Below are 23,940 nucleotides of genomic sequence, written 5' to 3' on the forward strand. Positions count from 1 at the left end.
AGAATGAAAAGAAAAAGAAGAAGCCTGGAAATGTCTGATTATATATTGCTTGAGGCTGATCGAGGCTGCAGCTACAAACAGCGGAGATGGAGGTGACAATCAAGACGCTATCCTCATCTGCCTTCACCTGAGTGCGCTCACTTCTCGATCACGCCACCTGTCCGGATCTTCCCCCATAGCTCTCCCCAGAATGTCCTCGTCTCCCAAATCGGTAGGAAGCAGCTAATTGCGCTACTCACAAACACCCATATGAAGCTGATCACCACCCATGCTGTAAAGAATCCCTTGCTGAAGATGTAGTGGCTGAAAAACATAGGCATGGGGAGCAAGAAGTCCAGGACCAAAGTCAAGACTAAAGAGGATATGCATGCGAGCTTGAAAGCGCTGTGCAGAGACGAAGGAGAGTCTTCCATGCCGGTGGAAGAAACATGTAGAGCTTCAGCATCGGTTTCCGACGGCGTGGCAATTGGAGAAGATGGTGAGGTCTTGTTGTCCTCCTTGTCATCGAAGGAAGATGGCGCATTTACCTCCGGTATCTCGGTGCCATCCGGTCTGACCCCTTGGTTTACTGGTATAGCGTTGATAGCGCGGGTGATTTCCCAGTCAAAGTCGTCCGGCTTGATGAGCGAGATGACAGTTGTCACGATAAGACCCGTCATGATTGCGGCCAAGTTGCCTGCCAAGGTAGCGTATTCGGTTCCAGTAGTAGCGACAGTGATTTCTCCGTAATAGCGGAACGCTGTTGTCAACCAGGCGATGAGACCGGCTGCAAGGCCGCAAAGGCAGCCTGAGATGGCTCCAATGCGGGTCTGCTTCTTCCAGATAATCGAGAAGGCGGCTGGGAACACAGCACCACCAATCAGGAGACCCATCACCCTGCGTACCGTCAGTACTGAGATATGCGAAATAATGTAGCAAAACTTACAAGAAGAGCCATCCGAGATCGATAGTCGCAACATTCCAAATGCATGCAAAGACCGCCATGATCACTCCAAAGAAACAGATCATGATATGCGACACAAAGATGAGTTGCTTCGGTGTGGCCTTTGGCTGAATGTACGCTTTGTAAACGTCGAATGTTAGAAGACTTGACGTCGCGATGAGCTCTGCTGAAGCACTTGATGTGACTGCCATGAATAACACAATAAGCAACGCAACAGCACCGTTCTTGCCGAGTAGAGCAATAGCCACATAAGGAGCAGCGAGACCAGAAGATATCTCGTGTGCACTTGGTACGTTCGGATACGTGGGGAAGCTTGGGTGATCGGTGAGTGCTGCGGCAGCCAGGCCTAACGTGGTCGAGAATCCGAAGGGAATTGCGAACCATGCAATGCCACCAAGAATGTACGCCTTGACAGCTGTCGAGGGCTGAGATGCAATCGCTCGCTGCCAGTATGCTTGGTCAAGGAAGACCGTCCCAGATCCGGAACAAAGTTGAATAACACCAAAGATGAGCGCGAAGTTGGACTTCAGAGTGACGTAGGAGCCCTCGTGGTTGCCGGCGATGGGCCGTGATATCGCAGCGTTCTTCAGTAGATCGTACATAGCGCTGGGTGACCCAATGAGTTCGCTTGTAGCGTAGGCATGGAACATAAAGTACAAGATGATGATCATGAGGATCAGAGTGTGCGAGTAGTCACAAAGGAATGTTGCTCTCAGACCTCCGAGAATTACGTACGCGCATACACCTTGATATGTTAGCTTCACAGATGACTAGAAGTACCGTCGAACACTCACCAACAGGAATAAGGAAGATGGCCGCATATACGTTCATGCCAGTCAAAGCCGTGACGACAGCACTGCCACCAAGCAGAAGTTGACTACTGACAAGGATGTTCGTGATGAAGGCGAAGACCATAAAGACCAGATGGGCAACGCGACCGTATCTAGCGTTGATGATCTCAAGATAGGTGTGGCATCGTGGTGCGTTCTGTTTGACTTTACAGGCCAAAATGGAGAACACAAGAATCTGTACGGTGGCTCCTGCTGCGTACCAGAAAGGACCTGCAACTCCATATGTGTATGCGACCTTGGATTAATCAGTTAAATACCTAGATCGCATGACTGATTGACTAACAGTACTTGACTGCAGTAATGTAGCAGCCCAAGTCCAAGCTGATACGATGCCGGAGGCAATGAGACCTGGCTTTACAGACCGAGATGCGGTGTTGAACTCCTCCGATTGCTTTGTCGAGTATGCTGTGTACCGGTTCTGCATCCACGAGATGCCCATCATTAGGAAGGCGAAGAAGAAGCCAATGCCAATAACGACGCCTAGAAGTGTCAGATCAATCCATGGTTGAAGGTGGCATGTGAGCTTACCATAACCGGCGCCGACAGGTAATATGGCAGCTGCAGAGTCTGACATTGCGTGCCGAAGATCTTCAAGCGAGCCAAGTGAATTTAGAGAGGGTGTTCATGATTCTTTATATCGAGACTAGATCCCTGGCCCCATGTCCCATCTGGTCGGTACGGCATTGTGACCGGCGAACAAGGTTTCGAGGAAGTAGTTGGAGTAGAGTTAGGGTAACATGCGATACCGGGATAAGTCAACCGCTTACTCCAATCGACTCGACGAGCGTGATAAGGTGTGTTAGGTGCAAGTGTATGTCTCCGCGACGAACGTCCGGGGTTGTACCTAGGATCGGCTTGCCGGATATGTACTAAGAAGCGCAGATCGAGCAAGGTACCCAATGCACGCATCCCGAAGGTGCAGATAAGAGTGGCGCAACGTCGCGGTAGATGCTTGACACACCTTATCTGTGCTGCGACATTGTGCAGCCCGCTGACAAGCTGCTCCAATTTTTTGGGGTAGCCTTGACGTACTCATCGAATTTTACTAACCGCTTGCACTGATACGAGCCCCCTTGAGTCAGCACATCGCCTGTCAGATACGAACGACTACTACGATACAATAGCCTTGTCAATATTCACAGCTAATACCAGCGCGAACGTAGTGAGCACAAGCTGGAAACTATTAGCATCGTCCAATCAACCCAGTCACTGCTTCACTGGACCACTCACGAGAGCGCTCAACGCCATGATTGCAATTATTTCCCACCCTCCCGCAAGGGCCTTTCCCCTGACCAAGGCATGTTGCAAACGAAAGAACCGTAAAGTTCCGACAAGAAGCACGAAGATTGCCATACCAATGAATGCTACGCTGAGGGGCCTCCCAAAGACGTAGAAGCCAATATGAGGATTTGGATGCACAGCACGCTGTATCCGAAAGAGCTGTGCGATTATGACGCCTGCCATGACAAGGATGAGAGATGTTCGTAGATAGCCCAGAAAGGTGCGTTCAAGGGCTGAAGGATGTTACCATGATGTGTTTCGTAGGAAGGGAGACGCTGGATCTATACCTAGGTGGTCCCTATGAGCCCCATCGTCGATAGTGAGGCTATGGCGCGTTAGAAGGTTTGTCGAGCAGGATACTCTCGGAGACGTGCCTAACATGTGTTGTCCAGAACCTTACGACTTTACTATACCAATAGATTGCTCGGATCGAGTTGCTCTGAGAGCGTGTCGCATTGGACTGCGTAGTGACACGGCTCTCTAAAGAGACACGGTCTCGGAGTGGCGCATTGGATGCGGTTGAGCTTGTATGCAATGTTTGGCGCGTACGTGAGGGGCCATCATGGGGTTGTCTGGCTGCATATGAGGTCGCTCTCGATTTTTTTTGATATGAAAATGGTTCTAGCTCTTGCGCAACGCGTTGGCGCTCGATCTGCACAGCTTCTTCAGAGTCAGGATGGGATATGCGACGCGTGCAATCATGCAGCACCGCAGCGTGTCGCTCATGGTTGGGAGTGGTCATTGTTTGTTCGCACGTGGTCCGAATGGTGCAACGAAGACTCTGTGCTTGGTTCTGAAGACATTACGAATCTGTATACGAAGTGAATGCGAAGTGAGAGATCATATGGCACGGGAATTGTTTGCGGGGAAAGGCCGGGCTCGCGATACCGTAACGGGCCGTCGGCTGGCCCGTCGGGTTGCTCCTGACATCACATTGACGGAGGTGCACAAGCATGAAGATCGGAAGCGCCCCAAAAGATTGAAATTATGCAGTACGCTTGGGTAGAGCACGATAAATGCGTCGTTGCGTATGCCGGGAAAACTCACAAACCGTTGAGCACGCTCTGCACACCAACGCTGCTCACGTCCTCTCGTCTTGCAATGAAAAGCTTCAACTCTTGCGCATCCTGGCCAGCGCCCCTCAATCTGTCTCGAAGTGCCTCCGGGCCAATGATGAACAATGTACTCACATCACTGAGCACATCCATCGCTCCTGGCTCGAGCTCATCGCCAGTAGGCCAACTGCGCACAAGCTCTGCGTAGCGATTCATATCCTTAGACACACTAAGACCACCGACCTGAGAGACAGTGAACTTAAGCAAGTTCGACAAGACCAGCGCACGCAGGCCTCGAGCAAGCTCTGCCAGAAATAGCGACAAGTTGCGGCCCGAGAGCGCACCACTGGCTTGTTGGGCGACACGAGCGAGGAACGCTGCCACTTCGCGACAAGCTGCAGTTTCGCTTGTAACCATGAGGTCTGCATCGTCTCTCGGCCGAAAGTCTGTCTTCTTCTGCTGAGCCAAACATCGGCTCACCCAGTTGAGGGATGCTGTCAATGTGAGATTTAGGATATTGGATAACTTTGCCTCCAGCGTTGTCATTGTACCATTGGTCGACTTTTCGATTTCTCGTCGGATAGTCAGATTCGGCGTACATAGTGGAAGCAGAATCGTGGTGATGGTTTGCTGAAGGAGGTGTAGGATTGTGGTTATAGCGTGAAGTGAGGAAAGATGGGTGAGATCAGGTGGGGTTTTCGAATTCTCTTGTGAAGCAGCGTGATCGGAGGCACTTCTTGCAGTCAGCGTGAGATCAAATCATGAAAGCTGTACGACTTACGAATCGAGAGCAGTCTCCAGGTAAATGTCACCCATCTGTTGCAATAGTAAGTTCAGCAGATTCTGAACGTCCTTGGGCGTTTCATTGCCGGGTGACAACTCCAATCCACGCCCAACGCCTTCAGCCAGCCATTTCAGCATACGCTTCGCAGTGACCAAAGACAGCTTTCCGTCCTCATCTGTGACCTCAATATCTTGTTTTGCCTGTTGGTCATCCTTTACGCCAGCAATTCGAAGCAGAGTCGCTTTCTGACTAGCAGGCAAGTCGGTGCTTTCCAGACGGTCCATATAGGCGTCTCGTGCAGATGATGCAAGCTCCTTACCTCGCTGCGCCAATGAGCCAAAATACGATGTGGGCATCTTTCTTCGGCGAGAGTGGTAGATAGTGAATTTGAGGAGAAGGGACGAATAGAGTTCTTCCAGATTCTTCTTCTCTCGCTCAATGTAGGACGATCCAATGAAATATCGGGAAAATAGTTCCTCAAGTTGTTGGTCCAAAGTGGCCGCGACCTGCGACGTGACAGGTTCAGGATGCTCTGTCAGCCCGTGTGCCTTCAAATCTTCGACGAGTTGTGTGATGTAGGCTCGCGATGCTGCTAGAGCGCGCAAGAATGCGAGACTCGAGAGGTCGTTCGCCTTGTCTAGCACCATCTCGAGACGTTGCTGTATCGACTGTTGGAAGATGCGCTCAACAAACCTGATGAGCACCTCTTCGTAGTAGGGAAACGCGCGCTTGATGATCGCAGATTCTTCTTGCACGACAATCCTGACCTCATCGATCAAGGACTGCAAGGTTGGTTCGACAGATGGTGGCTCCATATCAGGATCTTGCAGAGCGTCCCAAGCTTCATCATTTAACGCAAGCTCCTCTGAAACAAGCTGGTGGCGGTCGATGAAGAATGAATGTTGACTGATGTAAGTTGCAATGACGCTGGAGCCATCACTGAAGCCCCTCAATGCAACTGCGCAGTCGCGCATGCCATCGTAATTTGGCCTCCTGTAGCATTCGTCGAACTTACTGAGCAGGTCTTGCTCCAAGTTCTCCAGAAACTTCTCGATAACCTCCCTTGTGTTGTGTTTTTGCTGAGCCAAAGTCTTTCTCTTATTACCATTCAGCTCTGCGCCGTTGGTACGTGGGTTGTTTTCAGGATCGAGACGCGCGCTGATTCTCAGAAGCTGGCGTGCGATCTCTGCGCAACGCACAATGCCACCGCTCCTGCGATGATCCTCCAAGATGTTCAGTTCGCCTCGCTCACTGACCTCTTGCCAACATTCGATCAAGAATTTGGCGTCCATTGCTCTCTTGCGTTGTCGATCCAGCTCTTCCAGCCTCTCTCCGATGCGCATAGCAATGTTGCCTCCAGAATCTGGCCCTCCGTCGTCGCCGCCGTTGAGCGAACTGTCCAGCCTTTGGAAGCGATCGATGGCCTGCTCGAGCCTTCTCCCTAACGACTCGACGTTCTGGTTGTGTTGCGCCTCAGCACGCCTGACTGCGCCTGAGAGCTCATTTTCTCTCTCTTCGAGGTCTTCTGACTGGCTGTTCAGGCGGTTTAAAGCGTGTTCGAAGGTACGAATTAGGGGCTTTGGATCGAATGCTTGCTGACTCGAGGCGGGCGCTGACTTTCGAGAGGCTGGTACGGCACTGTCAGAGAGTTCTTCGATAAAGTCCTTGACTATGAAATCTTTGCTCTAGTAAAGTCAGTGCGACGTTGTGAGACCAGCTTCTGGGGCAGCCAACCGAAAAGGTCTCCAACGTGAACTGTGGTGCGCGTCCACCAGATGCTGTCCTCGATGTCTGTTGCGTGAGGATCGACGCTGTCTCCGGATTGAGATTCGACATGCTGACCACTCGAGAGATTGCTCGGTGGCGTGAGCAATGGGTTGTCAGGCAATTGCGAACCACGCGCAAGCCTCCGCGGCTGTCTGGCCAGGTGGTGCCTTCCTCAAGCTGGTGCCTCAGGGCAGTTGAGAATCATGGAGTCTCATAAGCGTTCGAGTGAAATCCTACAACATACGATTCACTATTCCCACCCGTCGTCTGCATACAGTGTTGTTTAGTGTTATGATCAACAGCCCGACTGCTAGCTTTCGAGCTCGAGGTCGCAAATGTGGCTTGCGCCCCCGCGTCCCGCGTCTGGGTTGTGGCTGCCACAGAAGTGACCTCATGCACGACCTCATGCATATCAAGTCAGCCTTGTTGCAGCACTCTTTCTCAAGACATAAGCACGAAGGCATGCCAGGTATGATCCTCGCTATCCTTGGCACTTGCGACGATGAACGCGCAATGACACCGCCTCGAAGAGGCTGGGCTTCCAAGATGATGCGCTTGGCCGCCTATTCGGCAGCAGCGAAGCGCCACAAAACGTGGCTGCTCAACCTGAACTTTGCGGATACTGGAATATGATCACCTCCCCCAATCTAACAACTGCTTCTTCCGCACTCAGCGCTCTTTCCTTTAATTCTTCTTCTTTCACTGCTCATAGACTACTCCTTTTGTAACTCCACACTCAACAGAACCTCCCGCAATGGCGTCAGCAACGGGCATCACGCCCACGCAAGAGTCGGCCTTTCGCCGGGGCACCTACCAAGGGAAACAATTGACCCCGAAGCAGCGCGAGGAACTGATGAAACCCTTCCTGCCATCCGAGCCTACCTCATCGTCCGATCGCGAAATCCAGAAAGCTGCAGCCAGTCGCCGGCGCAAACCATCATCCAAGAAGCGCACGGGGCCTATTAAGGCGCTTGTATACTTTCTCGTATACCACGTTATCGCACTACTGTTCTCGGTCTTCTTTCGCTTCCGCCGTGCGTACAGGCTTGTTAGGGGCAAGGTCGTCGAACTGCTCAAGTACCACCACCGTACGCCGGAGTTCATTGCGCACGATGTCAAGACACTCCAAAAGCTGCCAAAGCATCTGAGCGTAATCGTGGACTACCAAGAAGACGATGAACATCAGGGCAATGCAGGGTTGGAAGGACTGGTCAACGATGTATGCGAGATTGCAGCTTGGACTGCGTCTGCTGGAATCCCGTTCTTAAGCGTGTATGAGAGGACTGGTAGGCACACCCAGTGGACGTGAAGGACTGGAGCAATATGTACTAATGCGGATACAGGTGCGCTTAAGAACTACCTGCCCCAAACCCACGCAAGCATATGGAACACCCTCGAAGCCTACTTTGGCCCCCGCAGAAAGCCTACCCTCTCCCTCCGCGCACCGCACCTCAGCTCCTACTCCCCGCCCAACACTCCTCCGCACACCGCAGACTCAGGCGAAGATCCTAAGGAAGAACGCCAGCACCTTACGGTCCTGCTTCTCTCCGAACACGATGGTCGCGACACAATTGTTGATTTGACAAGAACCCTGGCGGAAATGGCGCAAAAGGGTGATGTCAGACAAGAACAGATCAACATGGACCTGATCGATGCGCAGTTGAGTGATCACGTCAGCAGCGAGCCGGATCTGTTGATCTTGTTCAGCCCGACTGTGCAGCTCAAGGGATACCCGCCGTGGCAGTTGAGGTTGACTGAGATGTTGTAAGTTCGACAATGTCCACTTGGCCTGGGTCAAGCTAACATGCATGATAGCCATTTGCCTGACAACAAGGGCGTCAACTACCAGGTCTTCCTGCGAGCGCTCTACAACTTTGCAAAGGTTGAGATGCGTCTCGGAAGGTAGTCGACATTGTCCGAGGAGTGCTTTCCTACAGTTATAATACCCGGCCTTAGTAGCCTGTGAATCGACACTCAGCTATCTACAAATATTGCAGATTGTATGAGTGTAAATACATGTGATCTGAGACCATGATTTTGTAATGTTGTTATTCGTGTCGAAGTGAGACAATCTTGTTTCAGGTGGCACTGGGTGTGAAGTATCATCTTCCTTACGCGGGCATCTGATGTGTGATGGAGGACATCACGAATGCGTCGCGCATAAGTGTGGAGGTATCTTTTGATGTAGAGGCTATCTACATCGTGTCTTCATGTCCATCGTGACCGCTTTTCGTGCGTCACCAAGTCATAGAAAGTGTAATGCACCTAACACCTGTATTCGTTGTAAGGTCGTCAAGTACACACTATCCACACCACAAACCCATGCAACCAGTAGCCCAAACCATTTACTTGAGAGGAATGAAACGGGAAGAGTGAGTGGCTCCGATACCGGGCCTACCGTGCTTGACGGGCTTGCTGCAAGTTTGTTAGCCGTGTTCCGTGTTTCGATCTCTGTACGAGGCTACGCACTATGAGATGGAGAATTCGGCGAGGTAGTGGCCAACCATCTCGGGCTTGATCTCGACCTGGTTGAACTCCTTGCCAGAGTAGACACCGACGACAGAGCCGATCATCTCGGGGACAACGATCATGTCACGGAGGTGGGTCTTGACAAGGTCGGGCTTCTCGTTGGGCTTGGCCTCCTGCTTGGCCTTACGGAGCTTCTTGATCAGACCCATGGGCTTGCGCTTGAGACCGCGGTTGAACCTTCTGCGGGCACGGGCGTGGACAAGGTCGCGGAGCTCCTCAGAGCCGAGGTCGAGGAGCTGGTCGAGGTCGACTCCACGGTAGGAGAACTTGCGGAACGAGCGCTTGGCCTTGAGGGCTGTGGTGTCCTGTCAGCCAATGTCCTTCCATACAATGCTTCGTGTGCGTCTGTGTAGTGCGTCCCCGTCTATCCGTTACTGCGTCTGCAGTCTACATCCTCCGCAGTCTCGCACTCAGGGGGAAGAGGATCGCGGCGGGATGGCGGGGATTGCGAAGGGGGGTGAGAGTGGGAGCGTACCGGCAGCCTCCTCGGCGTTCTATGTCGTTGTTAGCAGGCGCACATCGTATCTAGATGCTGGCAGGAAGCACTCACGTATTCGGAATCAGCCATGGTTGCGGTGGTCGAGAAGCTAGAAAGTTGACTCGATGGATGCGCAATGTCGTTGTCAAGTCGTTCGGATTTCCCAGGTGCCGCTAACGTGCAGGTTGCGAAATGGAAAGTGCAGTCTCGCTTAACGAGAGACCCCGAGCTTCCACCGGCAAGCACGTGACCGTCACTATCAACCTCGTAGTAATGCAGATATAACTGCTAAAGATCATGGAATTATTGAGTCGTCGGTTGCCATACATTTCCAGTTGTAGTGAGTCCGATTTGAGCGTTTGACAGCTCAACTATGTGCACGCTTTGCCTCTGACGTTGGATCACTGCCTCCACCTCTTCTAGACTCCCTGCCGTTGACCAACACACCCTCAAACGCTGTAGCTCGAAACGACCTCCTACCTGCATAGCCTAGCACTACAATCTTCTCTACCCTGCCTCTGGATCGGACTCTGTAATATTCTTTGACGAGCCCAGGTGGCTAGACTCTTCCGCAGGCTGACTGAACGCATCCTCCGACTGTGAGTGCTGAGAGCGGGTGAACACGCCTCGCATTGGTCCTGGCCTTAGAATCGGTAACATCTACTCAGTCGGTAATCCTACCTAGCCGTCAAAGTTGTCGCCCACAACGGGCTCGAGAATAGTACTGCTGTCAGGCAATTGCGTTTGTTCAGTATCCCGCATGCCGTCCGACACGTCAAGCTCCGGAGTGGTGCTTCTGGCATGTTCTTCTGCGCACCTGAATGAAAGAGCTGCGGCTGCGATCTCTACCAAATGCGAGCTCGCAAGCTGTGCTTGTAGCATATCTACCACTTCTTCATCAACAAGCTCGACCGTGGACTAGACCGTTGACTGGAGCGGAGGATTGATTTGGAACATCCTGCCTCTCGCATGCCGCTTCTGACACGTTGGGGCTTGATTCTGCCACGATCAAGTGCTCCTGGCTCTCGTCGACCGATTCGAGTGCCTGTGGCTTTGCTTTTGTTACAATCAAATACTCCTGTCTCTGACCTGCCGTCAGGTGCCTTGGAGGTTGGCTCTGTCGCGATCACCTGCTCCTGGCACTCGCTGTTCGCCGTCGTCTCGGCTTGTTCTGTCCGTCTATCTTTGGTCGGGATTTCCAAGGTTATTCAAGAGCTCGAAAGTGAGTTCAAATTCTTTACTAGAGACTCTTTTGACCTCGTACAAGGTGCGGCTCTATGAGTTCTCGCCCCTGAACGCTGTTCGTTCCATGAAATGGTTGCCTGATTTGGGGGTGTTTGGGAGGGGCGTGGAGCCTGCACCGTCGTCTGTACTAGCCTGCAGGATGGAAGAGAGGAGGCGAGGCTGAGGTAGGTGACCCGATCGACTCGTCTCCATGCCCAAGCACATTTTTTATACCAGGAGCCTGGGGCTCTGCGGCGACGGGTATGGAGCACCGCACCCCACAAACATCACAATCAGCGCAACATGACTTGCAACATTCAGGAGGGAGCCGAATTGATGCGTCAGTATTCGGAGGAATGTCTGTCGTTACCGCGTTCTGATGCAGGCGTACTCGTATGCACAGAAACGCAAGGGAAATGCAGCTACTCAAGCGCGACTTGCCTGTCTACGGACATCAAAGTATGGAATGTCCGTCTACCATGCATGCACGATTCTGAATCTCGGGATTGTTTGGCTTGCCCATGAAGATTCGTTCCTACTTTACTGACACGTACACTGTTCAAGATCGCATGTGAGGGCATTTGCAGCGGTCACATAGAGATGCAAGTTCACTCAGATAATCAGTAGATTTAAATGGGCGTGCATGGCTTCATTCAGGGTATCCTAGCAGACAAGTGTCGGAGTAAAGCCGCATGACTGTCATTCGTATCCTTCCCGCAGCACGCTCGACACCGCCCAAAGGCTCTTGTTCGTACCGCATGATTCCCTTGTTTGTCGGGAGATTGGCGTGATCATACTTCGTTCATGTTGGTGGGGTATCCGGTGGGTGATGCGCTTAGTCGAAGAGACCGAAGCCCATGTCGTCATCGGACTCCTCCTTCTCCTCCTCCTTGGCCTCCTCAGCAGGCGCGTCAGCAGCACCACCAGCGGCAGCGGCACCACCAGCAGCGGGGGCAGCACCACCAGCACCGCCGGAGGGAACGGAAGCAAGCTTCTCAGAGCCGGAAGCGATCAGCTGCGAGGTGTCAGTGTCTGTTCGTTCGAAACTCGTCGGCCATCAGCCTGGCTGTGATTGGGCGCATACCTCGTTGATGTCCTTGCCCTCGAGCTCGGAGATGAGCTGGTCGAGACGGGACTCATCGGCCTCAATACCGACGGACTCAAGGACAGCCTTGACGTCGGCAGCGGAGGGAGAGGTGTTACCACCGAGTCCGAGGAGGAGGTAGGCCGCAAGGTGCTTCATTTTGAATGTGGTTGTCGAAGTGTGTTTCTGGGTAGGAACAGGAGCGCAATCGATTTAACCTAGAAGAATTAGAAATTAAGCGACAGTGGCCTAGTCGCATAATAATCACGTACCGTTCTAACGGAGACTGGAGCTTCAAGTTCTCGTCGAGGGTAGCGATCGAAAGTTCGGTAGACAAAATTCCTTTGGAAAGTGCGACCCGGCATCGGCTAAACGATCGCCCGGGGGAAGGAGCAAGTCAGCCGAGCACGGACGTGAGCTGGACCACGTGATGCTTGTCCTTCGCTTTATAAACTGCGTTCGGCGTGCGCCACCTGCTCTTTATTCTGTTCTTTGATTGTCTGCGCGCCCTCTATCCTTCCGCCTGCGCCTCCCCACCCTTCGCGCGACTGCGACCGGTTCCACTGCGGCAACTCATAAACTGTACATTTGCCTGGAAAGCATGTACGACTTGCCCAAGCGATACGACCGGTAACACTGAGTCAAACGCTTGCCAGTCGCCCACCATGAGCGTGAGTTTAACCTCACGACCCACGCCTGAGGTTTTGCTAATCCTCCTTCTTAGGCTTTCAGAGATATCATGTCTATAGTCGGACCTGGGGGCACGAAGACAACAGCCGCACCCAAGCAGGCGCAATCGCAGCCTACTGGAGCCTCGAGACCTACCCCACGACTAGCTGCCGAGATAAATGGGGTGACACCAGCACCACAGCTCAAGCGTAAGGCATCAGGACCAACAGACAACGGTCAAGTCAAAGTCCAGCGCAAGGACAGCCCTGCTCAACCTGTGCAGTACACCGGCACAGCTCGTTCAAACGCACCCCCTGGAGCGGCGAGGCCGGGTCAGCCTGCCACAACGACCGTACCATATCGTGGAACAGCCGCACCATCGTCAGCCAAACCCATAAACGCCCTCGCAAAGAAACCAACAGTGTCTGCAAGCACAGTAGCTCTTCCACGGAAAGCGACCCCGCCTGCCCCGAAACCCGCCCCTGCAACCTTGACCTCCGCTCCGGCCGCACCCGCATCGAAGCCCAAAGGATACCTAGCCCTACTCCAGAAAGCCAAGGAGAAGGATCTCACCAAGCCTGCTGCGCCTCCCGTCACCGTTGCAAAAGGCCTCATTCCAACAAAGAAGGAGCGCTTGGCACTCAAGGCAGAGGCAACTGCAGCCAAGGGAAAGAAGCCAGGCATAATACCAACAGCAAAGGGTGCAGACGTCAAGATTGACGCATCAAAGGTCCAGCGCAGGGCAGCAGACATTGGCTACCAAGGTACTGCCCGTCCGGCTAAGACGGCTGCGCCCATCGCCTACAAAGGAACCGCTCGCCCTCAGACCGCTGCCGCATCCTCTAGCAGAGGTGGAACACCTGCAGCCAAGCCGAAACCGAAGCAAGAAAAGGGCCGTTACGATGGCTACGCTGACTGGTCCGACCTAGACGGTCTGGAGGAAGATGAGGATGATTATGCCTCCGATGCTTCTTCTGACATGGAGGGTGGCATCTGGGATGTCGAGAAGGAAGAAAGAGAGGCCCTAAAGTTTGCTAAGAAGGAGGATGCGGAGGCATTGGCGGAAGAGATGAGACTCAAGCGCGAGAAAGAAGAGAAGAAGCGCAAGCTTGTGGCTCTATCGAAGGCGGCAGCAGCCAAGAAGAAGTACTGATTTCCTTTCCTACCCCCGGCGTTTCTACGATTATACGGCATACCATACCATACCAGGATACGGGGCGTTTTCTGCATTTCGGCGATTGCATAGCTACGGAGCGGACTGCATATTTTGGATACTGGCGCATGCAAAGTACGCTCGAGCTTGTTCATTCACGATTGTGTTATTAAAGTGAGTCCAGATAGATGAGACCACACTTAGTGTATAGTTCACAAGACTGTCGGTGACAGACCTCGGTCACAAATACGATCACGAACGATTGTGCATATTGCAATCACCCCACATTACTTTCCGAACTCGCGTGTCGCAGGGAATGTTGGTCGCAAGAGTAGAACCTCCAGAGATATGGGAGGCAGTCAGAGTTCATCTGTGCGTCACCTGCGATCAGATAAAAGCTCTGGAGCTGGAGGCTACAGTCATTTCTGTGCTGTGGTTGAGCTTCACTGCAATTTGAGAACCAACATAACCTCCTTAGAACTACTTGATCATGCTGCAACACACTTCACGCCCGGTCACTATCTGTTGGTTCGCAATATTGTGTTACGGCCAACTCACCAGCAAACGCAGGTTGTTAACACACTATGTGATACGAAACATACGCATCCACCTCTAAGGGCCGCACGCTTCAACACACTTCTCATGGCCGATCTCAGCACCCTTGCTCTAATGACCACGTCGAGAGCATACACCTTGAAGCCGCGCCCCAAGAACCTGTCAACTACAGCTACCCTCATCCACCGACTTCGGCATCCTTTGCGCATGCAGTGTGTTCGCCAGCCTTCTCTGCTTCCCTCCAACTCTGGCTCGGTACGCGCCGAGTCTGTTCAGCGACACCCGAGGGTCGCAGATGAGTGGCTCGAAGGGTTGCCATACGAACTGATCGAGGTCGAAGACCAAGGCGAGTATACTGAACAACGGTACGGTAACGTGGACGTGTATTGGAACAGCGTCATGGTGGAAGCAAGTCCTGACGAACAGGAAAGGAGACGCGTAGCCAAGGAAGGCAAGAGGCGAGAGAAGAGACACGGTCGCGTTTTCGACAACACTGAGCAGCTCTACCAGGCGTACAACAATCGTCCACGAAACAATGAGGCAAGACAATTCAGAGCAGTACCAGAACCTGCAAGGTCCCTCGACAATGCTCCCTCAATACCAGCGCGACCCGACGGATGCTCCCACCCTGTTAGCCAGTCTCAACATGACGCTGACGAGGACCGCTTTATTACTCTCACCGAAAGAACAAGTGTTGCCAACCTCAATGCATATCAAGCAGACAGCTCTCGACTAACGTGGAACTCAGCGCTCACCCAGATCCTAGCCAGCCCCGGTGTTGATCCTTCAATATCTTCAGCGATCAGAGCGCGAGCGCGTAGTACATCTGGAACTAAGCATGGGGGCACTGATGAAGTAGACATGCGTGAAGTCAGCATGGTCCCGAACTTCAGTTACCCTGTTGCAAATGTACGCTGGTACGATGCATGTCAGGCCTCAGACTGGCCTTATTCCGGTGGTGAGGAGTGCGACAACAACGTCGAAGACGCAAAAAGTCAGGGCCGTCTTCTGAACGGCTGTGGTACCTCTAGGACGGGCACTAATGACGACGTAAGCTTTCTGGATCTCACACAATTAATTAACATCGACGAAGACTCGCTGTATCGCGCGCCTACAACGACACCGGCAGAAAATAGGATGTCAGATCCAGGCTCGATGCTTCGAGACATCCTGGATCCCGAGGAACTGGAGATGTACCGAGAGATCATGAGCCACAACCCTCGATTTACAGCCTCCCTTGATCGTACCGAGAAAAGGGCTGAGAACAGGCAAGTTCTCCTGGTCGCGAAGCTGTGTTCGGTAATTGAGGATCTGATAGAAAGGCTTGCTGAACTTGAAGGATGCGAACAGAGCCGCAAGATCAAGCAGGAAGTCGACGGGTATGAGAATTTGTACATCAGTGATGCGGGTAAGTTGGTCAGGGCGTTTGATCTTATGGATCTTGTGCTGGAGGGGTTTTGGGGACGGGAGTGCACGTTGTTGAATACGCTGCTTGGTGTGAAGGAGCGGAAGGATAGGTGGAGGAATGTTTTATTGAGATTGTTGACACAGAGGACTGGCACACACGACGGTGGAAGGCCATATTCACGGGAAAACGGCACGGACTGTCCCCTTCTCGGCAGTACTGCAAGCTCATCCGAGTCTGGGGGAAGAATGAGTAGTAATGGATCTCTGGGCAAGAAAGAGCTGGATGCATTACTCCTCATTGCAACCCAGAACGTCACCATCCTGAGAGAGGACTTGCAGGCCGTTTTTGAGCTGCTCGAAGAAGGCGAGGACAAGACTTAAAGCTGTAAAGACGTTGATTGTAATGCTCACACGGAACCCTATATCAACATGCATGTTCTCTCAAGGTGCAACTTCACAAACTAGACTACATTAGATAATCCGAGCAAGAAATTAAACTGACTCTGAGTAGGGTGAGGCGGCATGGTAGAATCTACTAGGAGAAAGGTAAGCTCAGAGGGCACCGCACATGCACTGTCGAAACGCCAAACAACTACGAATCGTCCATGCAAGATATGGCGCACAGCGGTGAACGGCTCCGAATTCCAGGCCTCGGTGTCTCGAGGAGGTATTCCGAGATCAACAATGTCTTGTGTCACTCCAGCCTCATGGTTGCACAAGCAGCCTCTCCGGCAGCCAAGCACAGTCCCCATCGTGGGGTTGGTGTTGCACGGACGGTGCTGGACGTTTGATTGCCGTATAGTTTGCCGCGAACTAGAACCTCGTTTATCGTCGGGAAACCAAGTGTTGTTTGCTGGACAAAGAAATGGTGAATTGTACGTGTTTGTGTTGATACCTTCGGGAACTGCAGCATTCCAACCGGTGACTGATGCATATGGAGAATATCGATCGCTCACCTGCATAGTTCCAAGACATGTCTCAAAAGCAGCAGAATGAATACTGACACCGCTCTCTCCAAGTTACAGAAGCCGGTGAGCTAGAATATCGATGGAGGCGTTCGATAAACAGTAGCCTGCTCATCAATGACTGGCCGACGAAGCTGTTTGCGTAGACGGCCTCGTTTGGTCGATCGATGCGTGCGAAAACGACCAGGGTGCATCGTGAAACGAACCGTTGGCTTTTCAGGCAGGGGTCGGAAGCGCGTGGTGACGGGTTGCTTGGCCCATCCTTGCATCATCCTCTCGTCAGGACGGGACGGGATTCAACAGATTGACTTTGGCGTTACCGTCGCCGGAAGACAGGCGGTTCGCTGAGGTGCATTGTGTTGAAAGTTACCACGCTGGAGAAACTCCGAGGATCCGCGTTGCCGTGAGCTGATCACAGGTTTTCATGTCATTCCAGGATCCTGTTCCAGAGTGCCTCAGGCTCGCGGGACCAGACGGTGAGGGTCTCGCATCTGCCAGGGCCCAGGAGCGTACCCAAGATTGGCAGCGGGCGAAAGTTGACATTGACATTCTGCGCCGACGGAGAGGTGCGGGCCTGCTGTGGAGACAGATTTTCACTGCCACGATGTCAACGCGTGCTGGCAGCGTGTGCACTCGAGAAGTCCACATTTGCAGCGAGGAAGACCCTGATCAGCAAGGCGAGGAGAAAGCATTGAGGGGTGCGTGAGCCTTTGACGACAAGATGCATCTGCGGCGTCTTGGAAAGGTCGCACAGCGGCGGCGAAGGTTCCTCGCCTTGGTGCTACGCCAGCCACGACGGCGGGTGGGAAATGCAACGTGAACTGTGGACGCAGGGCGCCGGGAACGTCTGGCCTCTGGGCTGGAGGAGAGCCCGGCGAACAAGGGGCGGGATTGTGCACCTCCAGCCTTTGAGCGCGCCATTGTCCGGCATTGTCGGCTGTCCAGAGTTGCAAGTACCTTCAGCACCGCAGCTGCTGTTCACCGTGAACCACGATCGTCCCTGAAGCTATCGAATTGCTGCACCACAGAGGTCCCTGCGAACGCCATTGATAGGCCAATCAATCGTCATTCACCGTTGCCAGGCAGCGCGCTATCGCCGAAACTAAAGTAGTCAGTGCCCCAAGCTCATTTCCTCGTGCCAATAGGTAGTCTCGCCAACAACGCCTAACGACCAGCTAGCCTCCTTTCTCCTCGCGAGTCGCGACCCACGTCTGTACGAAGCACACGGGCGCTGCTCTGTCAGTTCCTCACGCCGCCGTGCAGGCTGCCTCTCCCCCCCAGCGCCCATCTCACCGTAGTCAATCGTTTCCACGACGCCCACCGCCCGCAGCAGCAAACTGCACCTAATACGCCCGCCATCCCACTATACTTCGTACACCTGCCAAGCCTAGCACCTTCCCGCGTCACCCACCCCGGCCGCTCCTGAATCCGAGTCGAACCACGCCATCGCGAATTCCGCATCGCTCACGAGCGCGACTGTCAGCAAACACGAACGCCGATCCCCTTGATAATGTCTGCGCCCTGAGCTTGTGAACACGCCAGCACCACCAAGCCCACGGGCACCGCGACGTCGACGCATACAACACTTTATTCTTTCCGCACAGCGCTGCTGCGTCGCGATGAGGGACTCGTTCGCTTCCTTGCTGGCCTCGCGCGCCGGCAAGCTTGCCCTTTCGCTGCTCTTCACATCGTCCGCCCACGCACTGAGCTTCACACCCGTTCCATCACCCAAACTCAATCTCGAGCAGCTCGGCCGAGTGGCATTCGCCGGCGACTTCGACTCGATATCAATATACCAGTATGAGGGCCAGAACCAGGCAAACACTGGGCGCACCGGAGCCCTCCTCTCACGGTACCCTAATGGCATCTTTGCCCCCATTAATGAGACAGATGCCGACATCAAGGCCATGTGCACATACCAATCGAATGGCCAGGACCGCATAATGTTTGCAGGAAACTTCACTAGTGTTGGAGACCTTGCCACCCCCGGTGGTGTTGCGCTGCTCGACCCCAACACCGGCAACGTGACAGCGATAGAAGGCCTGGGTGGAGCTGTCAACACCCTTTACTGCGACGGCAATCAGGTCTATCTCGGTGGTCAGTTCAATGGGGGCAACTCGACAAATGCAATCATTTGGAAAGATGGCTGGCAGGATCTTTCGTTCCAGGGCTTCAGCGGGGTTGTGAACTCGATCACGAAAGCATCGAATAACAATATTATCTTTGGAGGAGAATTTAACGGTCTGGGCGGCAATGCGACAGTAGTGACGGAGAACAACACTCAAATCATTCCTATCGCCAATGCGCAAATCTCAGCCCAGACGAGCTCCGGACTACCCGGATTCACCGAACCGGCAGACATCATCTGCAAGAGCGACTTCTCGACTCAGGGCTCAGGTTCGACCTGGCTTCTTTCCGACCGCGCATCTGGCTTTTGGAAGGCTGAGTTCGGGTTTGGCTTCCGCCCTACAAAGCTGCGTCTCTTCAACACCAATTACGAGGGCCGTGGCACCAAGACGTTCCGTTTCACCGCGCTTCCAGACGGCGGCATCATGAACCTGACGTACACCGACCTCTCGACTGGCCGACCAGCATACTGCGATGCCAGATGCCCCCTCCCGGAGGGCAATACCACGGCACAAGACTTCACTTTCGTCAACAGCATTGGAATGGATGCGTTCAAGATCGACATCTCGGACTGGTACGGCAACGGAGCTGGTCTGAATGGCGTTCAGCTCTTTCAGGATGAAATGTACTCCTACGCTATCAACGACTTCAATGAGCCAGCAAACTGTAGCACAGCGACCTCCTCCTTATCCGAGTCCACATCCACTGGCTCATGGCAGGTGACACCCTCGCACGATAGCTTCTCGCAGTACCTCACCACCGTCTTGCAAGGGCCAGATATCTCCACTGACGCAGCAACCGTCACTTTCAGCCCGGATCTCAAGCAGTCAGGCAACTATTCTGTGACCATCTACACGCCTGGGTGCATAGGAGACGGCACCTGCGGAAGTCGTGGTCGTGTCAATGTCACGACGCAAATGTCCCAAGGCGGACAGGATGCAGGTTCAGTCCTTTGGCAGACGAATAACTATGACAAATACGACGAGATCTACAATGGACCCATCAACATCCGGGACGGGTTCAGGCCTTCAGTCACTTTGAGGCCTGCGTCTGGACAGGGACCTTCTGCAGTGACAATCGTTGCACAAAGGGTTCGCTTCACCTTGTTGAGGGCTACATCTGGTAATCTCAACGGACTGTTTGAGTACACTGCTGGCCAAGCACTCGCTGACATCGAGCTCTCCGATTCCGTCATCAACCAGGCTGGAGCTAGCCTGACACCACGCGAGAAGGCCGTTGTCGTGAGCGTCACCACTGGCAATGACAACCTCTACGTTGCTGGCAGTTTCTCCACAGATGATGGCCGCAACAACATCTTCCGTGTTGCCAACAACGCCCAAGGCCCTACAGCACTGGCAGGCAACGGACTCAACGATCAAGTCATGACCATGTTCCACAATGACAGCACGCTTTATGTTGGTGGTAACTTCACCAACACTGATGACGGCAAGTCGCAAGGACTCAATGGCGTGGCCGCCTATGCCAACAACCAGTGGACACCGCTCGGCGCTGGTGTCGAGGGTGTTGTACTATTCCTCGTTCCGTTCGACCTCAACCTTACCGCCGGTTCCTCGGAGCAAGTCCTTGCAGTCAGCGGTTTCTTCGGGACTGTCAATGCCTTCGACAACAACCCTGCAACGGTTGTGGATGGTCTCGCAGTCTGGGTCCCATCCCAGAAGAACTGGCTGCACAACCTTAATACAACTACGTTTTCGGCTTCAGGTAGGCTGATGGCGTACGCTGATGCAGACGGTAACCGTTGGTTCGGTGGCTCCATCACATCAGGGTTCCTTGGTGCGAATGGTGCTGCTGAGCTGAGCAGCGACAATGCCGCGCTGTCTCTCCGCACCTTCCCCATCGATATCACCAACCAGCAGCCACCGACCACACTTCGCAAGCGAGCCATCATGGACAGCGATGACCTTCACACTACCGGAGTTCGTACTGGTTTCTTCTACAAGGAGAATGGCAACAACAAGACTATCTTGGCTGGACACTTCGCTGCCGATGGCACTGATGGACAGAACGTCACGAATGTCCTGATCATCGATGGCAACGACTCCGACAAAATCACTGGGTTCGTCGAACAGGTCGACGCCAACTCTACATTCGCCGCCGTCGCTGTGAACAACGACACGCTCTACGCCGGAGGTGTGGTTACTGGGACAGTGAACGACAAGTCTGTTGTCGGGATTATTGCTTACGACCTCGCATCGAACAGCTTCCCAAATGTTCAGCCACCAGCGCTTCAAGGCAACAATGTCATCGTCAACGCTATTGCACCTCGGCCAAAGTCCGGCGAGATCTATGTCGGAGGACGCTTCCAGTCTGGAGGAGAATTCACCTGCCCTGGTCTTTGTATGTGGAACAGCCAAACCAGCCAGTGGAATCGGCCAAACAACAACGTTGCGGGTGTAGTCAACGCTTTGGTCTGGACCTCAGACACCACACTGCTCGTTGCCGGTAACTTGACATTCGGCGACAACAGCACCACGATCCTTTCGTTTGACCAGTCGAAGAACCAGTTCACAGAAATCGCGGGTGCCAATGCCCTACCAGGGCCCGTCACTGCGGTTACCGTTGCCACCAAGGAGGGTGACGAGCTCTGGGCTACCGGCAACAGCACGGATGGTACTGCATACCTTCAACGCTTCGATTCCAAAAAGTGGACTGCCGTTGACCCCGCATTGTTCGGTGCCGGCACAGATATTCGTGGCATCCAAGTTCTCAGTCTAACTGAGGATCATGATGCTGCAGCCCTCATCTCCCGCGACCAGGACCTGTTACTTATGGGTCAGATCAACATCACCAACTTTGGTACTGCTTCCGGCGCCTTCTTCAACGGCACCACCTTGACCCCCTTCCTCCTTGCAACAACAGCCGACAACACCCCTGGAAGCCTCTCGTCAATCTTTGTCGAGAACCCGAACATGTTCTTCAGAGAGTCCAGTAAGTTTCATCTCCGTCACAAATGACCGAGTCACACTTTGCTAACGCTACAACAGAGAAGCATCTCGCTCTTGGCTTCATCGTTCTCATCGCTCTCGCTATCGCATTGGCACTCACTTTCCTCCTCGTCGTGATCGGCATCGCTATCGAATGGTATCGCAAGAAGGCACAAGGCTACTCCCCGGCCCCACAATCTTACCCTGATCGGCTAGGCAACGTAGGAAGGCTACCGCCTGAGCAATTGTTCGGTACCCTTTCCGGTCCACGGGCACCCACAATTTGAGGGATAATGCGAAGAAAAGAGTACGATCTACAGCCAGAGAGAGAGCGAAGCATAAGAGCATTGAATACCTCCACATTCGAAACCATGGGATGCCTCAGGCGGACGAAGCAGAAGTAAACGTCGTCGCTGGACACATCTAGCATGGCAACCATGTCTTTCCCAGCCACCGCAATCGGGATCGGACTATAAGAGGAATCAGGATGTACGGGATCGCTGTCGGCTCTATCAGCGAGTATAATAGGGTTAGTTTTCCGTTTCTTTTACGGCCTTTTGAGGCATTATATCTCTTTGTGTGTTTGATACCACTGGCGCGCTCACAGCAGCCCAAAGCATTTCCTACTTTTCATCTCTCTTTCGTGTGTGTCCGTATTCAATGAGCGTAATTGTCTAGGTGGATTTCTAAGCGACTTAGACTTTGCGCCATCGTAATGTATACTCCTAGTGAGCATGAAAGAGCAAGCAAATCTGAGCGTTGCGCGACTTCAGTGCGCTTGATGCGTACCTTGAGTCGAGGCGGTGTACATACAGACCGCGGCAGTGGATTTGGCGGGGTACAGATAGTGAGGAGTCTGGTAGTGTAGTCATAGTCGAAATGGTAACTAGTACCTTCAGCCCTTTGGCGCCCTAAGTTACGAACGAGCGAGATTGTGGATGTCAGGATCCTTCCGAGACTGAACGTCAGCCGTCAGGTATCAATCCCACTCCGCACTTGCCGCCAAGCGAATGAGGCAGGAAGTCGCCGAACTGTTTTGCACATCTGCCTCAACGTGCAGAAGCCGAGCGTCAGCGTCAACGTCAACGTAAGCGAGAACAACAACGGTAAAAAGACGCGAGATCCTGTGTCGAGTACTGATTACCTCCAGTATTTTTTCATAACCCGCCAACATGTCCTCCACCGAGCCAACAATTGTCATCGTTTCTGGCTCCTTCTCAGAATACGGCGTGTATAGTCCCTTTCTTGCCCAGATCCGTGGTGAAGGATTCACCGCTCTCGCCATCAAACTGCCCTCCACGCAGTAGCGTCACCCCCTCCCGCCAGCCACGCTGCAAGATGATGCCGTCCACGTACGCGGTGTCGTTGAACGCCTGATCGCCGAAGGAGATGGAACAGAAGTTGTGGCCTTGGTGCATAGCTATGGAGGAACCGTCGCTACTGAAGCGCTTGCGGGTCTGGGTGTGAAAGGGGAGAAGAAGGGTGGAGTCAGGAGGTTGGTATTTTTGAGTACGATTGCGCCAAAGGTGGGTGAAACACAGATTAGTGCGATGAGGTTGGAGGAGGGGTTTTGCCGGAGGAGATGGTGAGTTGCCCCTTTCCCCGAAATGCATGGAAGATATGTTGACAGTACCAGGGCGGATACATGCACATGGACGCTGTCGTCATGGCGCCCATCGTTTGCAATGATCTGCCGTATGCGCAGGCTTATGAGAATGCCATTCAGCTGTCTCATCACTCTACTATCTCTTTCCAGAGTGAAGTCACGTAGTGCAGTTACAAGGAGATCCCAATGACTTACATCCTCTGCGAGAAGGACGTGGTGATTTTCTGGGAGATCCAGCAGAGATTCATTAACACGATCGAGGAAGTCAGTAGGAACAAGGTGGATGTGAAGAAGATTGATGCGGGGCATATTCCAATGTGGAGTAAGCCGGATGAGATACTCAAGCTACTCCTTGAGGCTGTGCAACATTAGACGACTCAACTAACAAGTTGCATATTGGGGGGTGCTTGTAGTCCTATTCATCCATTCTAGGCAAGGCACAGTTAGTACTTCACGAAGAGCAGGATTGGAAAAGGTACACGCCGCCATAGTACATGAAAGAGACAAAAGCGCGCTG

The 23,940-nt window shown here is 53.2% G+C and overlaps 11 protein-coding genes across 11 annotated transcripts; 4 read left to right on the top strand and 7 right to left on the bottom strand.

Moving 5' to 3' along the window:
• Positions 1-137: 137 nt before the first annotated feature.
• M421DRAFT_98468 (solute symporter family transporter) lies at positions 138-2,368 on the bottom strand (the record flags this gene model as incomplete). Its single annotated transcript, XM_033598620.1, has 5 exons — positions 138-876; positions 926-1,688; positions 1,738-2,029; positions 2,078-2,274; positions 2,311-2,368. The coding sequence occupies 5 exons, from the start codon at positions 2,366-2,368 to the stop codon at positions 138-140; spliced, it is 2,049 nt and encodes a 682-aa protein (XP_033452569.1).
• Positions 2,369-2,967: 599 nt separating this feature from the next.
• Positions 2,968-3,365, bottom strand: M421DRAFT_417049 (uncharacterized protein). The gene has a single exon (XM_033591305.1). It carries the CDS (start codon positions 3,256-3,258, stop codon positions 3,001-3,003), a length of 258 nt encoding a protein of 85 aa, XP_033452570.1. The 5' UTR covers positions 3,259-3,365; the 3' UTR covers positions 2,968-3,000.
• M421DRAFT_289262 (uncharacterized protein) lies at positions 3,040-3,967 on the bottom strand. Its single transcript, XM_033589008.1, has 2 exons — positions 3,450-3,967; positions 3,040-3,400 (listed from the first exon to the last, which is right to left on the bottom strand). The coding sequence occupies exons 1-2, from the start codon at positions 3,815-3,817 to the stop codon at positions 3,319-3,321; spliced, it is 450 nt and encodes a 149-aa protein (XP_033452571.1). The 5' UTR covers positions 3,818-3,967; the 3' UTR covers positions 3,040-3,318.
• A 69-nt stretch (positions 3,968-4,036) lies between these two features.
• Positions 4,037-6,957, bottom strand: M421DRAFT_417050 (exocyst complex component protein). Its single transcript, XM_033591306.1, has 3 exons — positions 6,649-6,957; positions 4,912-6,599; positions 4,037-4,863 (listed from the first exon to the last, which is right to left on the bottom strand). The coding sequence occupies exons 1-3, from the start codon at positions 6,748-6,750 to the stop codon at positions 4,119-4,121; spliced, it is 2,535 nt and encodes an 844-aa protein (XP_033452572.1). The 5' UTR covers positions 6,751-6,957; the 3' UTR covers positions 4,037-4,118.
• A 478-nt stretch (positions 6,958-7,435) lies between these two features.
• Positions 7,436-8,587, top strand: M421DRAFT_98470 (Undecaprenyl diphosphate synthase; the record flags this gene model as incomplete). Its single annotated transcript, XM_033598621.1, has 3 exons — positions 7,436-7,967; positions 8,025-8,445; positions 8,497-8,587. The coding sequence occupies 3 exons, from the start codon at positions 7,436-7,438 to the stop codon at positions 8,585-8,587; spliced, it is 1,044 nt and encodes a 347-aa protein (XP_033452573.1).
• M421DRAFT_417051 (putative 40S ribosomal protein S15) lies at positions 8,563-9,871 on the bottom strand. The gene is made up of 4 exons (XM_033591307.1): positions 9,761-9,871; positions 9,686-9,704; positions 9,151-9,505; positions 8,563-9,096 (listed from the first exon to the last, which is right to left on the bottom strand). The coding sequence occupies exons 1-4, from the start codon at positions 9,776-9,778 to the stop codon at positions 9,027-9,029; spliced, it is 462 nt and encodes a 153-aa protein (XP_033452574.1). The 5' UTR covers positions 9,779-9,871; the 3' UTR covers positions 8,563-9,026.
• Positions 9,872-11,747: 1,876 nt separating this feature from the next.
• Positions 11,748-12,155, bottom strand: M421DRAFT_1970 (ribosomal protein 60S; the record flags this gene model as incomplete). Its single annotated transcript, XM_033588065.1, has 2 exons — positions 11,748-11,927; positions 11,997-12,155. The coding sequence occupies 2 exons, from the start codon at positions 12,153-12,155 to the stop codon at positions 11,748-11,750; spliced, it is 339 nt and encodes a 112-aa protein (XP_033452575.1).
• A 339-nt stretch (positions 12,156-12,494) lies between these two features.
• Positions 12,495-14,173, top strand: M421DRAFT_417054 (uncharacterized protein). The gene is made up of 2 exons (XM_033591308.1): positions 12,495-12,667; positions 12,721-14,173. The coding sequence occupies exons 1-2, from the start codon at positions 12,662-12,664 to the stop codon at positions 13,816-13,818; spliced, it is 1,104 nt and encodes a 367-aa protein (XP_033452576.1). The 5' UTR covers positions 12,495-12,661; the 3' UTR covers positions 13,819-14,173.
• Positions 14,109-16,201, top strand: M421DRAFT_289464 (uncharacterized protein). Its single transcript, XM_033589011.1, has one exon. It carries the CDS (start codon positions 14,167-14,169, stop codon positions 16,159-16,161), a length of 1,995 nt encoding a protein of 664 aa, XP_033452577.1. The 5' UTR covers positions 14,109-14,166; the 3' UTR covers positions 16,162-16,201.
• On the bottom strand, positions 16,202-16,956 carry M421DRAFT_289455 (uncharacterized protein). Its single transcript, XM_033589009.1, has one exon. It carries the CDS (start codon positions 16,740-16,742, stop codon positions 16,242-16,244), a length of 501 nt encoding a protein of 166 aa, XP_033452578.1. The 5' UTR covers positions 16,743-16,956; the 3' UTR covers positions 16,202-16,241.
• A 1,408-nt stretch (positions 16,957-18,364) lies between these two features.
• Positions 18,365-23,795, top strand: M421DRAFT_1973 (uncharacterized protein; the record flags this gene model as incomplete). Its single annotated transcript, XM_033588068.1, has 4 exons — positions 18,365-21,821; positions 21,878-22,038; positions 23,454-23,545; positions 23,594-23,795. The coding sequence occupies 4 exons, from the start codon at positions 18,365-18,367 to the stop codon at positions 23,793-23,795; spliced, it is 3,912 nt and encodes a 1,303-aa protein (XP_033452579.1).
• Between the last annotated feature and the right edge of the window lie 145 nt (positions 23,796-23,940).

The sequence above is a fragment of the Didymella exigua genome (genome assembly GCF_010094145.1).
Source record: "Didymella exigua CBS 183.55 unplaced genomic scaffold M421scaffold_4, whole genome shotgun sequence".
Lineage (NCBI taxonomy): Eukaryota > Fungi > Ascomycota > Dothideomycetes > Pleosporales > Didymellaceae > Didymella > Didymella exigua.

Coding starts and splice junctions, on each gene's coding strand:
- M421DRAFT_417049 (XM_033591305.1), bottom strand. CDS start 3,258: ATGGCAGGCGTCATAATCGCACAGCTCTTTCGGATACAGCGTGCTGTG.
- M421DRAFT_289262 (XM_033589008.1), bottom strand. CDS start 3,817: ATGACCACTCCCAACCATGAGCGACACGCTGCGGTGCTGCATGATTGC. Junction 3,401..3,449: donor TTCTGGACAACACATGTTAG/GCACGTCTCCGA, acceptor AACGCGCCATAG/CCTCACTATCGACGATGGGG.
- M421DRAFT_417050 (XM_033591306.1), bottom strand. CDS start 6,750: ATGTCGAATCTCAATCCGGAGACAGCGTCGATCCTCACGCAACAGACA. Junction 6,600..6,648: donor TCACGTTGGAGACCTTTTCG/GTTGGCTGCCCC, acceptor TGACTTTACTAG/AGCAAAGATTTCATAGTCAA. Junction 4,864..4,911: donor CTGGAGACTGCTCTCGATTC/GTAAGTCGTACA, acceptor GACTGCAAGAAG/TGCCTCCGATCACGCTGCTT.
- M421DRAFT_417051 (XM_033591307.1), bottom strand. Junction 9,097..9,150: donor GCCGAATTCTCCATCTCATA/GTGCGTAGCCTC, acceptor ACAAACTTGCAG/CAAGCCCGTCAAGCACGGTA.
- M421DRAFT_289464 (XM_033589011.1), top strand. CDS start 14,167: ATGGGAGGCAGTCAGAGTTCATCTGTGCGTCACCTGCGATCAGATAAA.
- M421DRAFT_289455 (XM_033589009.1), bottom strand. CDS start 16,742: ATGCAGGTGAGCGATCGATATTCTCCATATGCATCAGTCACCGGTTGG.